Genomic DNA, 19,218 nt, shown 5'->3' with positions numbered 1-19,218 from the left:
GTGTAATGTTCGAGGTATGTTACATCTAGCAGTTATTTTAGATTAGTAGGCTTGTCTGTTTGCCCAACCACCAATGGTGAATAGATAAGCAATAGTCCTGCAAAATTCAAATCAAGCCCTAAAAGCATAACTTTACATGAGAATTTTATAAGAAGTGGAAGAAATGATTCCACCAAATAGCTGAGTTATTAAAGTGGGGAAGGGGCAAAAAAATTTGAGTAAAAACAAGAAAGCAAAACTTGAGCATTCATTTCAAAGAAACTTTAATAAAATGAATAATTAAATTCTAAAATATTTTATTCACCGATAGGGGAATAAAATTAAAATAAGAGAGCAATGTTTTATTTTTTTTTCAGCTATCTCCTTCACTAGTTATAACTTCACATTGCTTATCTTACGAATTCTATTTTTATTCCGTAATAATGGTTTCAAGAAAATTATCTGACACATTCTACTCTTCTGCTCTGAAACAGAACAGTGCTATCTTGTTTCTAAACATTCTCACAGATCAGATTTTATCCTATAAAAACTGTCATATGTTTATAAAGAACACTAAAGGAATATAAGATCGGATTATGATTTTAAATTATGAACTTACTGATTTGAGGAAGTAATGCACAATTTGAAAGCAGGTTTTAAACTTGCTCCATGTTATAAAAAGATATGCTAGAAGCAACGCAAGGCTTTCCACATTACTAAAAAAAATGCAGTTGTTTTTTCACAGCAATTAATGTCATTGGGTAGTAGTATTTACATCTAAAATTTACCTTTAGAAAATGTACCTTTCTAAAATTGTGCTTTTCTTTTTTTATTGGCCCACTCAAAATCCTATTCGGCTTAAAATCAATAGCATGTTATAGTTACCTGAGTAGTACTAATTCCTTCTGCCTTTATTGCTGTTAGTTATTCACGTATCTTTCTTTCCTGGTATAAAAATGGATACTATCTATATTATTGATCTTTCCTCTGGTGCCTGCCATAATTCCTCAGTAAATGTTCAACTGAATTCATGGCAAATTCAAAAAGAGGATACAAATAGAAAAGAGAAGACAAAACAGATTAAGAGAGGAGAGGATGAGAGAAGACATCCACCTCTGTTTTAATGTGTTTAACTGTTTTTAATATTTTTTTTATTTTGATATCTGCTTTCATTTTCTCAAGTAATGTTATTTTAAATTGAGATTTATGCTTGGACAATTTATAGTTATACATCTGTAAAATGAAAGCTCTGAAATTTAAACTATATGACATTACTTGGTGTGGTGACTGAATGTTTTGTAAGAAGTACTATATGAGATGTGACTAAATATATTTGGAAGTAGAATGAGAAAAAAGAAAAAAATAACTAAATCAAACATGAGCAATGGATGTTACAGGGAGAAATTGTTACTCAGTTAAAGGATGTCTCTCCCACATTTAGAGCAGGCCACAATGGAATAGATGAGCAGAAATGTTCATTTTTATTGCAGAAACAATTCTATATACATACATAGAACATGCATTATATATTAAGTATGGAAAGTAATATTAATTAGTAGAGGTACATCATAAAGTAGCTGATACTCAATATCCATTTCACTCCTCCCAAGACACCAAGATGGAGCTCCAAGCAGCCCAATCCAATATGAATCACTTGCATGTTGTTAACAAGGGCAGGCAATGATTAGTGCAGAAATCCAGCATCAAAATTCTCACGGCAAAAATTTATTCAAAGTGGGCTGAGACCTAAGCTGATTAATCAAGCTGGAGGGGCAGATCTTGTTTACTAACTGGGAGAAAAGAGCTCCCTCTCCCTCCACCTGGATGTAGATGGGCTGAGAGCACCCAGTCCACCTTTTTAGGACCACAATGACAGCAGCTGTACTGAAAATCATCACTGTAAGTGGCAGAGCAGAGATATAGAAAAAAAGTTCTAGGTCTTTCATGACATAACTGAGACCCAGATACGAAACCCTGAAGCTCAACTCACTGGACATGTTTTGCTGACTCTACTGATTCAGCCTCCAGCCTTCCCCATTCTATGTCTGCTTAGGAGGCTCCCTTGCCTACTGGCTTCCAGTTGGGTTTGACTAGTTTGAGACATCAGCAGGAAACTAAAGGACAGGAAGAAAATGAATTGGGAGTATTTATTCCTCTGGCTTCACCCCTTCAGGCCAATACACTACACACCCCTTTGATGAAGACCATATGGCTGCCAGGGACACCTCCTACAGCTAAAATAACTTTCTCTTTGATTAATGCTAAACGCTCACCTCTCATCTCTTCTAACCTTGCTGATTTCCCTAACGATGCTCACTACTTTTTACAGAGCTGGCATTAAACTCTTTTCCATAAAGTTTGAGTGTGACATCTGTTTCCTGCCAGGACTATGTCTGATAAGCCACCTATCACTAGACTTTATATTACATTATTTCACATTAAAGAAATATGCTTTATATTTCTTTAATGTTTAAGTCATTTTGAATCAAGTTTTTATTAACCATAACCAAAAATACTGAGTACATCAGATACCCTCAAAGTTTTCTTCAAACTCATATTTTGGCAAAATAAAACAAAACAAAAATACCTTAAAAGTTTTACATGGAACAATCTAGATGTGATGAATAAGAAAGCCTCACATCAGATTACCTGGCTTGCTAAAACAGGAGATAAAGCTAAGACAGTTAACCATTAACTTGTTATTAGCTGATGATAAAATAAAAATGGAGCCTTTATTATCTATACTCATAGCAGCTGATCATTTCCAAATAAAACAGTGTAAACACTCATCCGATAAAGCTGAAAAAAGCATTCCTTTTAGGCAGTCAAACAAGCATACAAGTTCAATTCAACAAATTTATTAAGTTCAATTCAACAAATATTTATTGAAGCAGGCACTCTTTAAGGTGCTGAAGACACAGCAATAAGGTGAAAAAAATATTTTCCCTGCTTTCATGAAGGCTGAAGCCTATGCTCTAGTGAAAGGAGGCAGAAAATAAACAAGTAAAAACATGTCAGAATGATGCTGTAAAAAATTAGAGTAGACAGACAGTGATGGTTATGGAAGGGACACTTCTATTTAGAGTGATCAGGGAAGACTTCTCTGATAAAGTGTCATAAGCCAAATCCTAAATGAAGTATGGAATCAAGGAAGCCATGTGGGTATGTATGGAAAGAGTGATCAGAGCAATGGGGAAAATATGCAAAAAGTCCTGGGATGGGCACATTTTAAATTTTACACAAAAGGCAAAGAGGCTTTTGTTTGGCCAACATGTCTGCAACAGAAAAAGCAAGAAGGAAGATGTTAAAAGATTATGTCAGAAGTAAGAGACTTGGGAATTTTTTACACTGAGAAGGTTGTAGTAGTACGGTCTGGCATTGTTTAGGAGCACAAGTCTGACGGCGAGTGAAAGATGATGATGGTTTGAACTGAGATGATGTCAATGGAGAGAGAAAGAAGTAGAGGAGTAAGTGTGAAGAAGTCATTAATTCTGGATAGGTTTTGAAACTAAGCAACAAATTTGCTGAGAGTATGGATTTATTATGTGAAAAAGAAGAGTCAAAAAGGATTAACATTTTTGGTCTGAATTACTTGTTGGATGGTGATGCTGTAAACAAAGACAGAGAAGACTGAGGGATGAAAGGTTAGAAAGGGAAATCAAAAGGAAGAGTTTGGATCATTTTAGATTTATGAAGCTTATTAGACATCCAAGTGGAGCTGAATACGAGCGACTGGAGTTCAAAGGAGAGGGCTGTGATCAGAGATATACATTTGAAAATAATTGGTATTTACAGAATAATGAAAGCTAAGGGATTGGAAACACAAAGTGTGACAGAAAAGTGAAAAGGCTTCCAGGATTAAGCACCTTGACACTAGTCTTTAGAATTTAAAAGAAGAGCAGGAACTACTAGGAGAGAATAAAAAGAGGGTAGGAAGAAAACAAAGAAAGAATGCTGTCACAAAGTACAACTGAAGAAAAGCATTTCAAGAAGAAAAGAAGGTAAAACTGAAATGTTAAAACCTCAAATAAGATGAAGACTGAGAACCATAGATTTAAGAATGTGCAGGCTACTGATGACACACAGTCATTTTAAGGAAGTACAGGGATGAAAGCCTGACTGCAATGGGAATGGTTCTCAGACTACACAGTATTCCAGGAACATAAGAATGGTTTAAGATTTGAAAATTGGTTAATGTAATTCCCTAAACAAAAAACGTAGAAACATAACTATCTCAAATAATGCCAAAAAAGCTTTGATAAAACTCAACACCTGTTTATGATAAAGAAAACTCTCAGCACACTTGAGTTCCTTAACCCAATTTAAAAATCCACAAAAAGTAATCTACAGTATGTATCATACTTGGTGGCTAATTATTGAAAGCTCTACCCATGAAATATGGAATAAGATAGACCACTTTTCAACTTCTATTTGACACTATCCTGAAAGTCTTAGATACTACGATAAGGGAAGGGGGAAAAAAACAAAATAATTATAAAGAAAAAAATTGTCATTCACAAATACATGATTTTCTACAAAGAAAATTTTTTGAAAAATCTACATACTACTAGATTTAATAGAGGACTAGCAAAATTGGTATATAAAAAGTCAATATGAACACCAATTATATTTCTATGTACCAATGACAAATAAAAAATAAAAATTAAAAAACCTCAAATATAGGGAAAAAAATCCAGCAAAAGACAAAGTTATCTACACAGAAAACTTCTAAAGAGACCTAAATAAACAGAAAATATACTAAGTGTATGAACTGGAAGATTCAATATAAATATTTCAATATAATACAATGAAAATCCTAGCAGGTTTTGGTGAAAATTGGCAAGCTGACATGTATTCTAATGCCAAGACCCAAAAAAAGCCAAGGCAATTTTGAAGAACACCAAAGCCAGATGACACACTATGAGTTATCAAGATGTATTAAAAAGCTATGCAAATTAAGACAGTATTGTACTGCAAAGCTAGAAAAAAAAACACAACTGGTAAGACTCTAGTAATAATTCCATTTATACACGGTCACCTGATTTATGGCAAAGATTAGATAGACTGCAATGCAGTAGAAAATTATCTATCCAATAGCCAGTTTCACACACACAGAGGCAACGCATAGGCGCATGCAGAGAGGGAGGGAGGGATGGAGGGGGAGAGGGGGAGAGGGAGAGAGAGACCTTTGACCCTTACACCTCATTCCATACATAAGATTCAATTCCAGATGGATTATAAATCTAAATGTAAAAAGTAAAACACAATTTGAATCTCATGGCTTAGTGATACATAGGGATCCAAAATAGCCTAATCATTAAAAAAAGTGAAAATTTGACATTAAAATTAAGAACTTTTTTCTTCAAAAACACCATTCAGAGGTGAAAAAGCAAACCAGAGAAGAAGAAATATTTGCCATACATATCCAACAGGGGACTCAAATCCAGGATATATACAAAATTTCCACAAATCAATAAGAAAATCAATAAGAAAACAACAGACAGTACAAATGAAAAAGGGTAAACACTTTGAACAGGAATGTAACAAAAGGGCATTACCGAAAATAAATATATAAAAATGCTCAACTTAAGTTTTCATCAGAGAAATGCAAATTAAAACACAATGTGACCTACAGAATGAAAGACTACCTTTGCAAATCATATATCTAACAAAGGATTAGTTATAGAATAAAAAACTCCTATAACTCAATAATAAAGACAAACACCTCATTTTTTTAAATGGGCAAAAGTACTGAATAGACATTTCTCAAAAAAAAAAATACACATATACAAATAGGCAATAACCACATGAAAAGATGCTCAACATCATTAGACATCACAAAAATGCAAATAAAAAATACACCATTTCACATCCACTTGGATGGCTAGAATTAAAAAGACCATACAAGTGTTGGCAAGGATCTGAAACAAATGGAAACTTTATACACGGCTGATGGAAATGTAAAATGGTGGAGCTACTTTGGAAAACACTCTGGCAGTTTTTCAAATGGTTAAACTCAAAGTTATGATGGACCCAGCAAATTGATTCACAGATATCTACTCAAAAGAAATAAAAACATGTCTACACACAAACTTATACATGAACATTCATGGCATCATTATTCATAAGAGCCAAGAGATGAAAATCCCACAAATGTCCACTAACAGATGAATGGATAAACATAATATAATACATCTATACACACACAAACACTCACAATGAAATATTAGTCAGCCATAAAAAAGAATGAAGTTCTGATATATGCTACAACATGGATGAATCTTATAAACAGCATGCTGAGTTAAATAAGCTAGATACAAAAGGAAAAATATATGATTCCACTTATATGAAATATGAAATAAGCAAAATCATAGAGATAAAAAAGTAAATTATAGGTTGCCTAGTAGTTGGGGGCTCTTGGAGGGAGTAGGAAAAATTTGCAAAAGACATAAATAATACTTCACAGAGAAAAATATGAATGTCATATATATTCACATGTACAATCTTATTCAAAATCTTAAAAAATGCGAATTAAAACCACAGTGAGACAATATATACACCCACTAAATTGACAATATAACTTTCAGATTATTAATTCTGAGAAAGAGATAAAATTAAATGTGTCTATTTGTTTTAAAGTCTTTTCACATTACTTCTAATTTTAAGCTAAGCTTTAAGTGTAAAAATAAAAGGCTTGCTTTAGAACTATGCAGATAAACTCTTAGTAAACAGGAAAGCACATTTAAGGGATGATTTCTCATAGGGTTCTTGTCTTGCACAGTAGTGTTACAAAGGCATTTCATAACGTCTCATTCATGTAAAACATAATTTAACATACACCTTCTAAGCAATTCTTAATATCCTTGATATAGGAAAATAGCTTTTCATAATTACAAAAAAAACAAACAGCCTTAATGAAAATCTTAATAATGTTGCTGAAATAATTATCTCAATAAAGAAATGCTGTCAGCGATCGATCCACTTAATAACCTACCACTCTTCCATCACCAATCCTTCCAGAAAGAAGAGTTCTCGTTTCAAAAGAAAGATGGGTTAAAAAGATTTCAAATGTAGTACAATCTGAGGTGAAAAACTGTCTCTAAAAGTCTTCTCAATTTTATTTCCCAAGAGAAAACTAAGCTTATTCCTCTTACTTGAGGTCTCACCTCTATTATTTTTCAAATAGTTCCATTTTCAGAGCACCCCAATGTTAAAGAGTTAACTAGTAAGACCAGGTTTGAGAGAGCTAATGGGGGTCATAGATGTTTCTTTAGAAAAAAAGAAAACTTTTATTTATGACATTTCACTTTAATTTTTAAAGAAAATCACATCGTATGACCAAACTCTTTTGCGACCATAATCAGAAATTCAGCACTCATTAAATAATAGTACAGGTGTGACTAAAGCAAAGAAGGTCATTAAAAAATAAGACAAATGATACAAAATGGGAAAAATTAAATCCATCTAATTTTTATTGTTTATTCTACATATTAATTAAAGAAAACCTTCTTTAAGTATTCGAATATACGAAAAGCAGGAATAAAGCACAAAATAATGTTTCTGTCACTACAAAGTAAAGATTTTTTACCTTATAATGGAAAAATAGAGCAAAAACAAAAAAGTAAATCTATTTAAAGTAAAAATAATAAAATCTTTTAGAAACTTAGTTTAAGTGAAAACAGCAAAGAAACTACAAAAATATTTAAGAGAAAATACTTGTAGATGAAAGAATTTTTCTTTAGTTTCTATTTTCACTCAAAATTTCTTAATTTTATAGAATTCTAAACTCAATTTAGTTCAATGTCTACACTTACATCTAAACAAATATAAAAATGTTTGTAAATTAGCCCAAAACAGCCTCTGCACAATCAATGGAAAGAGAAACTATAGAAAAAATATAATTATTGACCGCCAGTTGTCCATATTGAAGGCTACACAGTAAAACCTTCATTATAAATCACTTACCTTTTCAAGTAAGTAGCCAATGACTAAAAAGCCTTTTCCACCCAGCATCTGTTCTTGCATGGCTACTGAACTTTTAAGTAGTTCAACCAGGAAAGCCAAAAGAGTAGCACTGCATGTAAAGTACAGATAATTTCATTATGTTATCATCAAATTTGGATTATAAACACAGTGTTCCATTTCAGTATTTTATGTCAAAAGAGAAGCATATCCAAATCTAATCTCTATATTTTGCTAACAATGACAACCATACCTTATATTATGCAACAATAACAATATATTTTATCACAAGCATGAGAAAACTAGTTTTATCTGTTTAAATATCATAAATTGACATAATCATGTAAGTTCTTTATATTCCAAGGCAAAACATCAACTTTATCAATTTACATCTATATTCTCAGCTTCAAGGAAATCTAAGAAGTACACCTACAAATACGTCACTTCTCCATAATAAAGACTTTGTCATAATATTCTTCTGAAGAATATGCTATCTTTTAGAGAATTTTAAATGTGTACACAAGATTGCTTTGGAAGAACATGCCTATATTTTAAATATTTCATTTAGACCTATTTTTCGAAAACAACATATTTTTTTTAATATCCAGAGAAATATGCAACATGTTAGTTATGTCCACATATGCCCTCATGAAAAGTTCATGAGCGTAGATAAAATAAATGATTTATGTAATACTAAAATGAAAGTGACAGTTAATTACACAATGTATACACAACACTTAAAAGCGTGCAAAGATGCGCCAGACAAACATAAAGCACTTGATAGGTCTGTTGAATGAAGAAACAAAAGAAAAATAAATGACTGCATTGAATTAAGCTTTAATAATGTATTACTTCACAAAGTTACACAGAACACTTTACAGCAGTGATGATACGTGATAGCATTCCTAATTACATGCTTACCGTAGTTTATAACAATAAATGACTATAAGCCAGACTTTATTAGCAATTAAAATAATACCCTTTTAAAGTGCTTTACAAGGTACCCTAAATTGCTTATTTATTATATTCACAAGAATGGGTAAAAACACACGCTTCTCAATATATTTTAAATGCACAAGTACTCATTCTTACAAGAAATTAAGAAAATCTGGTAATGTAGAAAACTTGAAAATTATTAAGGTCCAAAAGGAATGTAAACTTATTTCATCCTCTGAAGTCATTCCAGCTCTTCTAGTTTCAATAGAAATTAAAACACAGTTTTCTGATAATGTGGCTACTCTTGTTCAAATCAGAAATAGTCCATTAAAAATAATTAACAGCAAAATTATCATTATTATTATAAAACTCAATAGTTTAATGGATTAAATTTCAGCTAAAAAAATATATAGTGTATCTGGAAACAAAGTACTTCATTACAGGAAAATAAAATTCAATTACATTATCTGGCCCCATATCTTTAAACCACAAAAACAAGTAAACTAGTATTACAAATCAATGATATTCTTTAACTATGTCCTAAAGTCAAAGGTAAACATTTACAAGAAAAACGCAACTACCAAGGAATTCCTTGGGATTTTTTAAATGTTTCTGTAAAGAAGAATAGTTATTAAATGGAATCTAGTCCATTTTAAATGAATTATATCACTAGTCAAAGCCACTTACAAATAACTACTTAAGTACTATTATTCATAATATTTCTGCCTAAATGTTTGAAAAGAATGAAGACCATTGCTGCATAGAGATTACACAATTTCCTGATCTGTTCATGGAATTCTTACCCACACATGAATGAGTGATTTAGGAAGCAAGATCACTAGGATTCCTAAACATCAGCAATGCCAAAAACAAAGACTAGAAATGTGTCACTATGGTCCCTGTGGTCCATGAAAAAATGCAAAAAGTATTTCTTATGATAAAATCACACTCCTGCGTAGAACCATATAAAATTACAAGGATGCCATGGATTTTCTTATTCTTTTATGTCAGAAGGACAACTCTCTCTCAAACATCTAATAAATTAACTCAGACTTCTAAACACAGTGGAGCTCCATTACAAAATCAGAAATGTTAATCTTATTATTCCAAAATCTTAACATATGACTATGCTATCCATATAACATTAATTTCACTTCAATTTTAACTATGACGACAATTGAAAAGTCAAATGCATTCACTAACAAAGAGGTATTTTAAATTTACACCTAAAACCCAATGCAATAGCAATACCACGTCTTTTCAAAAAGTCTTTAAAATAAATTTATTTGACATGGCGGACGTAATAGTAAATAGATGGCCATCTTCGAAGAGGTACATTTGCAAACATAATTTAACAAACTTACCAGTAACTAAAATGCATCGGATTGCTGCAGGGCTCACAATAAACTTGCAAAATTCTGTGTACTGCCATACAAAATTTCTCTCCATTCTTGCCTATTTCCAACTCCCCTAGATACAAAGGCAAATATAAAGGATACTTCAGCCCATTCCTATATCTCCTACATACCACTTCCTGTCTAGACACATAAGTTCATCTGCAGAGGCTCTAAATATATAGGATAAATCAAAAGCAAGTACCTGTGTCGGCCAAAACTAGTATATAACATAGAATGTTCTCTTGAAAAGTATAGCAATACCTAGAAGCAATGTTCACAGGAATATTTTATTTGATAGACAAAAATGTTTTCTGATTTTTATCTCATAAAGTAAAATTGCTAAACTTTTCAGGAGACATTGTAACATATGTTCTGTAAGTAGCAATTCTACTTCAGAAACAATTACGGGTTTTTAATTCTGCATCCTTTTAAGGAAAATGACACTAATAATCTATAGAGTTATTTCTTAAAAATAATTACCATCTTCCAATTCTTAATAAGCTTAAATTGAATTAGGAAATAAAACTTATTTCAAGTCTCATAAAGGGCTAGGCCTTAGGAAAAATTAAAGAAATAGTATAATACCTTTCATGACTTGATATATTTATTAATATTTCCAGAGATTTCTAGTCCATATTATTAAAGAAAACCATTAACAGTCTTGGCCCACAAATACTTGAGAATATTTAGTAACAATGTATAAACATGACTAAATTGTTTCTAATGAAAAATACATATTATATTTAGTTCCATTAAAATTTATATAAACAGATTTTTTTACTTGATTTTAATATTACTTTATCCATTTTAATTTGTCCATTATTTTACATTATTTATTTTTTAAAAGTAGCTAATGCAGATAACTCATGTAATGCGATCCCAAAATTTTTATTATTTGAGGTATTTTATTATTTAAAGATAAACTATATCATAAAGATAGATCTAATTTATAACTGAAATGATTAATATTGAATATATAACCTCAGTTTCATTCAAAAGCAGTTCTTAGAAGACAGAAACTGGCTTTTCCATTTGCTTTGTACTGAAACAAGCAAAGTACCTCAACTAAACAGTCTGTTTAAATATATTAAGAAGAATGCAATTAATAATGTCAAAATTAAAGATTCCCCCTGAGATTTAACACCTCCTCCTCCCCCTTACAAAAGAATGATTTTAATCTCTTAGGAAACACTACAGGCAAAGTAATTGTCAGAATAAATTCAGAAGTAGATTAAGTTCCAGTTAAGATTTAAGATACCAGTCAGAGGGTAAAATCTTTTGATTTTTTCAAGAAAGTTCAACCCCCAAGGAACCCAAATTGGGAACGAAAAAAAACGAAAACCTGCAAAAAAAGATTAAAATTATATCAAATATTTAATATCATAGTTTTTATACTATTTCTTACACTACAATACTCTTCTCAGATGAGAGTGATCATAGCAGGAATAAAACTGTAAAAGAAATCAACTCAAGTCCATACCCAAGATAATTTCACACTCAATACAGTTAATTTTAAGGGACACACAAAAAATCTCACAGTAAGTTAGTAGAGTTAAATTCCTTCACAGTTAAAAATTAGAAGGTTCTAACCCAAAGGTTTCTAACTCCAAGTACATTTAGCAGTCACTTTTAGATAATTCCTGAAGATGCTATCTCAAAAGACCACTGCCTACCTGTCTACATCTACAATGAATCCTGATACGCAAACTGTCACATTCATCAGTTCAGACACCAAGTGGAGATAGATATATGCCAAAATAAGTCAAATACATTTATCTGTAGAGTCAAATAAGGAAAACAGTGAAATGCAGCACAGTAAAATGTAAGGACAGATGGAATACACTGGGTAGCACATGAAGTCGCTATGCCTGCCCTTAGCCATGAAACCTCGCCTCGGTAATTTCTACATTTTCTTTCAGCCTGATAAGGATACAGGCAGCCTTATTAACTGAACTGCGACCACCATCATGGCTATTTAAGAGTATTCTTTAAAGGCTCCTCTAAAAGTTAGTCAAGCTAGTCCACAATTTTGCCTCTCTTTGGTAAGAAATGTTGATTTTATGTTTCATCAGCCTATTTTATTTCTGACAAAATATAGGCAAAAAAATCAACGTTCATAAAAGTATGATTGAAATATGTCACAATCTATCTTATGAAGGAAATAAAATTAAAAACTTTGTACATGTAAATGAATTAATTATCAACCTCTTATGACATAGTTATATGTTAGTATGTAGTATCTACTAGTATTTACATCGTCAGAAAACAAAAGTCTTTTGATGAGCTCCATAATTCTCTATAGCCAATATTTACTAAAGAGGCTCCACTGTAAAAGCAATAACTCTGAAAGCCTAACAGTTTGCAATTTACAACCGACAAAACAACCGACAAAACAACCACTTACAATGCACTCAATGCCCTAGTCCCTTTATGAAAAGTTCCTGGAATTGTTACAAGTGGCAGCACCATTACAGTAACCAAGTATAACCCAGGGGCACATGAATACTTTGGAAGTCTGATGTAACTTCCTAACACCTAAGAAATTCGCAACTTCAGAGGAGAATCAGTGACAAATGAGAGGGACTCCAGTGCCTTTCAGATCCAAACGCGCCACGGCTGGGGTGCCGAACAGCCACTGCTTGACTGGCTGGCTCCACTCTGAACCAGGCCCCAGCTTATTTACCAGAAGCAGCAGCATTCAAAACGTACCCCAGAAGTGCTGAAATTACCACATAAATGACATACAGCTAGTTACACAGAAAGCCAAAATAATTATTGTGATACTTAGGCTTTATATATGCCCAGGAATTTTCTAATCTCTTTATAATTAACTTTAGTTTTTAAATGATCTATGCAGTACAACTGACTTCTTTCGTGTGTGTGTGTGTGTGTGTGTGTGTGTGTGTGTGTGTGTGTGTGTACACAATTCTGAGAACATTAGATATGTAGATTTACACAACCTCACCACAATCAAGATACACACGTTTCACGACGCCGACTCATTTATCCCATTCCTTTACACCTTCAGTCGTCCTCTCCCAACACCCGTAACCCAGGGTAACTACTTCTCTCTTATCCATCACTACAGCTTTGCCTTTTCATGAATGTCATATAAACGGAATCGCATAGTATGCAATCTTCTGAGTATGTGCTTCCTGACCTCAACATACTGCCTTTGAGATTCATCCAAGCAGATGCATGCATCAAGAGTGTATTCCTTTTAATTGCTGAATAGTATTCCATTGTATGAATGGATTACAACAGTTTGTATACATTTGAGTTATATATACTCAACAGCAATTATGAATAGGACTACTGTAAATGTTCACATAAAGGTTTTTTATTCATTTCTCGTAGACACAACTCCAAAAGTAGAAAGACTAAATAATATCGTAAGTATATGTTTAAATTTAAAATAAACTGCCAAACTGCCAGAGGGGCAGTGCCAGTCGGCAATCCCACCAGTTACGTGTCCCAGTTGCTCCTCATTCTTACCAATGCTTGGCACTATGAGTATTTTTTATTTTGGCCACTATACTAGGCATGTAGTTGTTATCTCATACAGGTTTTAATACATATTTCCCTATTGGTTAATGATGTTGAAGATCTTTTCATGCGCTATTCTGGCATCCTTATATCTCTTTGGTGAAGTGTCTATTCAAGCTTTTTGCCCATTTTTTAAAATTAAATTTTATGTTTGCTTACTATTGATGTTTGAGAGTTTTTTTTTTTAACAAACTCTTGATCTCGATCTTTTGTCAGATAAGTGATTTTCTATCATCCTCCTCCAGTGTGTAGCACATCTTTTCATTGCATCTTTTGCAGAGTAAAAGGTTTTAACTTTGATAAAGTCAAAGTCAAATTTACCAATTTTTTTCTTTTATGCATCATGTATTTGGTGTCATGTCTAAAACAGCTTTGCCTAGCCTAGATTACAAAGATTTTCTCCTATGTTGTCTTCTAAAAGTTCTATACGTTTATATTTTACACGTAGAATTAATCCTTGCATTAACTTTTTATAAGGTGTTAGGTTTAGGTCAAGGCTCATTTTTGGGCATACAACTATCCTTCCTCACTTAGACTGCTTTTGCACCTCTGCCAAAAACCAACTGTTCATGTGGGACTATCTATATGTGGGACTATTTGTATGTGGGGCTATTTCTGAGTTCTATTATGTTCCCCTAATACATATGTCTATCTCTTTGCTAATACCACACTGTCTTCATTATTGTAGCTTTATAGTGAGTCTTACAGCCAAATAAGTATGATTCCTCCAACTTTATTATTTTTCAAAATCATTTTAGCTATCCTAGTTAGAATTTCCATATATATTTTAAAATCATTTTGTCTACATCAACAAACCAACCCAGCAAGGATTTTAATTGGTATTATGTTAAATTTATAGATCAATTTAATGATGCCTTTACTATACTGAATCTTCCTATATATGTATACCATATACCTCATTTATTTTGGACTTTGATTTCTTTCATCAGCAATTTTTAGATCTCAGCACATAGACTCTATACATGTTTTGGACACTTACATTTAAGATATTTAAATTTTTGAAAGTATGTTAAAGGTATTTTAAATTTGGTTTCCTAATACACATTGTTAATACAGAGAAATATTTACTTTTATGTGAGAACCTTGTGTTTTGCAAACTTCTAAGCTTGCTTACTAGTGCTAGAATTTCATGTGTTAATTCCTTAAGAATTCTTATGTAGACAATCATGTCATCTGTGAAAAGGGGTAGTTCTATTTTTTCCTCCCCAAAATGTATGACTTGTTTCTTTGTCTTGCCTTATTACAATGGCTAGAACCTCTGATTTGGATCAGATCTACAACTCAGGGTTGAGTTCATACATAATTTTATAAAGTTCTTTCATACATTCTTCCCTTTCAGTGATTGCCCTGGTAATTTTTCAGTTCTGGGTCTCATCTTTTCAGTTCTGTTGTCAAAATGCTAGGGCTTCCGGCTTCCATAGCCTCAATTTGCTATGCACTTCTATAACTCTGCCTATATCAAAGGTAAACCAGCTGTGAGAGAGAGATTTTAAAAAGCAACAGAGAGGTTTCTGGTTCTGAATGTAAGGAGACTGGAAGGCAATACTCCGTCCTCTCAAGTAAAAAGCTGAAAAATCAAAAACAAATGTGGAGAAACCCCCGTATTTACTTTGAGATGTATCTCCAGTTTCCACAGTCAATATGAGAGAAAAATCTTCTTGGGCTTCCAACAGGAGGAAGGGAAAGGAACCCCTGTGAAGCACACTAGAGCAGGAGTCCCTAACCCTCGGGCTGCGGACTGGTACCAGTCTGTGGCCTGTTAGGAACCGGGCCAGACAGCAGATGAGCAGCGGGGGAGCCAGCAAAGTGTCATCTGTATTTGCAACTGCTCCCCAGTGCTAACATCACAGCCTCAGCTCCACCTCAGATCATCAGGCATTAGATTCTTAAAGGAGCACCAGTCTCTAAAGGTTGGGGACTGCCACACTAGAATACTCTGTTCTTAACAAGGTCTGCCCTCAGGAGAACCTAGTTAAAGAAGCCCAACCTGCTAAGGTATTATCAGAGCCTAACAGACCCAGGAAAGGAAAATACCCAACAACAGCCAGCTCTAGTCATCCTCTCTTACCTAAAGGGGTTGAAAAACTGAAAGACACTTCTGAGGTTTACAGTCCACACGCACAAAATCACTAAAAGACTAAGATCTAATCACAGGACGATAGAGTGCTTCCTCGCCGCCCACACCTCACCATGTTTCTAAAGGCCTACTTACTGCAGTTCCTTTTACCAGGTACATCATGTCTGACTATCCAGAAAAAATTACAAGGCATACTAACAGGCAAAAAATCACAGTTTAAAAGGACAAATCAAGAATAAGACCCAGACATGACTGATATGTTAGAATTATCAGGCTGAGAATTTAAAACAAATATGATTAATATGCTAAGGTCCCTAATGGATAAAACAGACAGCATAAAAGAACAAATAAGCAATGTAAGCGGAGATGGAAATCCTAAAAAGAACCAAAAAGAAATGTTAGCAATAAAAAGCACCGCAACAGAAATGAAGAATGTCTTTGACAGGCTTATTAGTAGACTGAACGGGCTGAGGAAAGAATCTCTAAGCCATAGAATTTACTAATAAAATCTTCAAAAACCCAAAACCAAAGAGAACAAAAACTGAATAAAAGAACACCAAGGACTGTGGGAAGTTGCCATATACATAATGGGACTACCAGGAGGAAAAGAAAGTAACTTAAGAAATATCTGAACAATAATGACTGCAAATTCCCCCAAAAGTTAACGTCAAAAACTGAACCACGGATCTAAGAAGTTCAGAGAATACCAAGTAGAATAAATACCTAAACAAGAAACAACAACAAAAAACACCTAAGCATATCATTTTAAAATTACAGAAAATCAAAGATGAACAATTCCTGAACGCAGCCAGAAGGAAAACCACCTTACCTAAACGAGAAGTAAGATAATGCCCAACTTCTCCTCAGAAACCATGCAAGCAAGAGAATGGAGTGAAAAATTTTAAAGCATTGAGGGGGAAAAATAAAAACCCCACCGACCTCAAAATCTGTACCTCGAAACCTGCAAAATTATCCTTCAAAAGTAAAGGAGAAATAAAGACTCTCAGACAAACAAAAATTGATGAAATTTGTTGCCAGTAGAACTTACAAAAAATGTTAACCGAAATTCTTTATACAGAAGGAAAATAATACAGTTGAGAAACTGGGTGGGATCTATGTAAAGAAAAGTTGAGTACTGAAGAAGATATAGCAAAGGTTAAAAAAAAAATTTTTTTTAACTTAAATGATCTAATAGATAAGTTCATTCAAAATAATAACAACACTATTTCATTATGTATGCTTCCATATGTGTATATACACACACAGACACTCATGCTTTTTATGCTTATATATAAGTGAAATGAATGACAGCAATGATATCAAGAACAAAATAAAGGAATTAAGATTGTTTTATTATTATAAAGTACTCATACTACTCATAAAGTGGTAGAATGATATCTGCTGGTAGACTTGAATTAGTTAGAAACTCTATGGCAACCACTAAAAAAAGTTTTAAAATTAAGCATAACTGATATGTTAAAAAGGAGAGAAAACTGAATTATATAAAGTGCTCAATTAAAATCACAACCACCAGAAAAAGATCAGAATATAAAATCAGGAACAAAAAGCGAGGCAAAAAAATAGAAAACAGTAACAAATATGGTAAATATCAGTCCAACATTATCAATAATTAATTTGAATGACATTGTCTAAATACACCTACTAAAAGACAAACCATCAGTGGACCAAAAACCACAACTAACCTATACCTTGTTTACAAGAAACCCACTTTATATTAAATATAAAGATACATATGGATTAAAAATAAATGGATAGAGAAGAGTATACCATGATAACACTAAAAAGATTAAGAGTACCTATATTATTTTCAGATAGAACCTATATTATTTTCAGATAGAGCAGTCTCCAAATCAAGGAGAGTTACCAGACATTAAGAAGGGCATTACATAATGATAATGATAAAGTGATCAATTTCCAAAAAGATGTAACAGTTAAGGTGCACTTGCCTAACAGAGTATCAAACTGCATGAGGCAAAAACTGCTATAACTGCAAGGAGAAAGAGATGAACCTACGATGACAGCTGGAGACTTCCACACCCTTCTGTCAGAAGTGAACACACACAGGAGACAAATCAGGACACAGGTGACCTCGACAACCACCAACAAACCACTGGAGATAACTGACATTTATATCTACCCAACAGTGGCAAAATACACATTCCTCTCAGGCTCACATGGAACATTCACTAAGACAGACAGCATTCTGGGTCATGAACCATGTCTTACAATTTTAAAAAACAGAAAGCATATGATATCTACTGTCGGATGACAATGGAACGAACTAGAAGTCAATAACAGAAAGATAACTAGAAATCCCATAATACATGGAAATTAAACAGCATACTTCTAAAAAAAACACATGGATCAAGAAAAAAGTCTCGAGAGATATTAAAAAGATTTTGAATGGAATGAAAATGAAAACATAACATGGAAATTCATAACATCGAACACTGCAAAAAGATACTGTGATTTATAATAAATACGTATTTGGTCTCCATCCCCATTTCTGGCACAGAGCACCTAAAATCCTTGAAATTTTCTAAGTGATTATAATGATAAAAATGTCGTTTGTTATGTCAATGAGATGACTTTTGGAATTCATCGAAGAATGGGAGCTAGCTGCTGGTGGAGCATACCACCTGATTAATGGGTTACAAATTTCGGTCCCACATCCCACCCCCCACCTCCACGGAGGGGAAAGTATTTGAAAATTGAGTTCAGTCACCAATAGGAAATAATTTAATCAATCATGCCTATATGTAACGAAGCCTCCATATAAAATCCAGAAGGACAGGGTTTAGAGACACCACATGTGGAGGTGCTGGGAGAGGGGCACACCTAGAGAGGGCATGGAAGCTCTACACCCTTTCTCCACACCGTGCTCTGTGCATCTTTTCCATCGAGACATTCTTCTATATCATTTATCATATTTTTTAAATAATAAACCAGTAATCCAGTAAATAAAATGTTTCTCTGAGCTCTCTCTGAGCTTCTCTAGAAAATTAACCAAACCCAAGACTGGGGTGTGGGAACCTCTGATTTACAGCCAGTCAGTCAAAAGTACAGGTAACAACCTGAACTTGCTACTGACATGTAAAGTCTAAAGAGAGCATTGCTGTAACCCTCAATCGACAGTCAGAAGCACAGCTGATAACTGGGCTTGCAACTGGCATCCGAAGTGTGTGTGTGAGTGAGACAGAGAAAGTCTCGTGCAAATGAGCCCTTAACCTGTGAGACCTGATGCTATCTCCAGGCAGATAGTGTCAGAATTGAGTTAAA

At 33.4% G+C, this 19,218-nt stretch overlaps 1 protein-coding gene across 1 annotated transcript in view; it reads right to left on the bottom strand.

The window, feature by feature from the left end:
* Positions 1-19,218, bottom strand: part of NBEA (neurobeachin) — a 600,762-nt gene that overhangs the window by 529,368 nt on the left and 52,176 nt on the right. The window contains exon 10 of the mRNA XM_023531608.1: positions 7,945-8,053. Within this exon, the coding sequence (XP_023387376.1) occupies positions 7,945-8,053 (109 nt within the window). The remainder of the gene's footprint in view (positions 1-7,944; positions 8,054-19,218) is intronic.

This window comes from Pteropus vampyrus, unplaced genomic scaffold, assembly GCF_000151845.1.
Source record: "Pteropus vampyrus isolate Shadow unplaced genomic scaffold, Pvam_2.0 Scaffold71, whole genome shotgun sequence".
Taxonomy (NCBI): Eukaryota; Metazoa; Chordata; class Mammalia; order Chiroptera; family Pteropodidae; genus Pteropus; species Pteropus vampyrus.
Note: the sequence above shows the minus strand (reverse complement) of the source record. Positions and strands in the feature narration are given on the sequence as shown.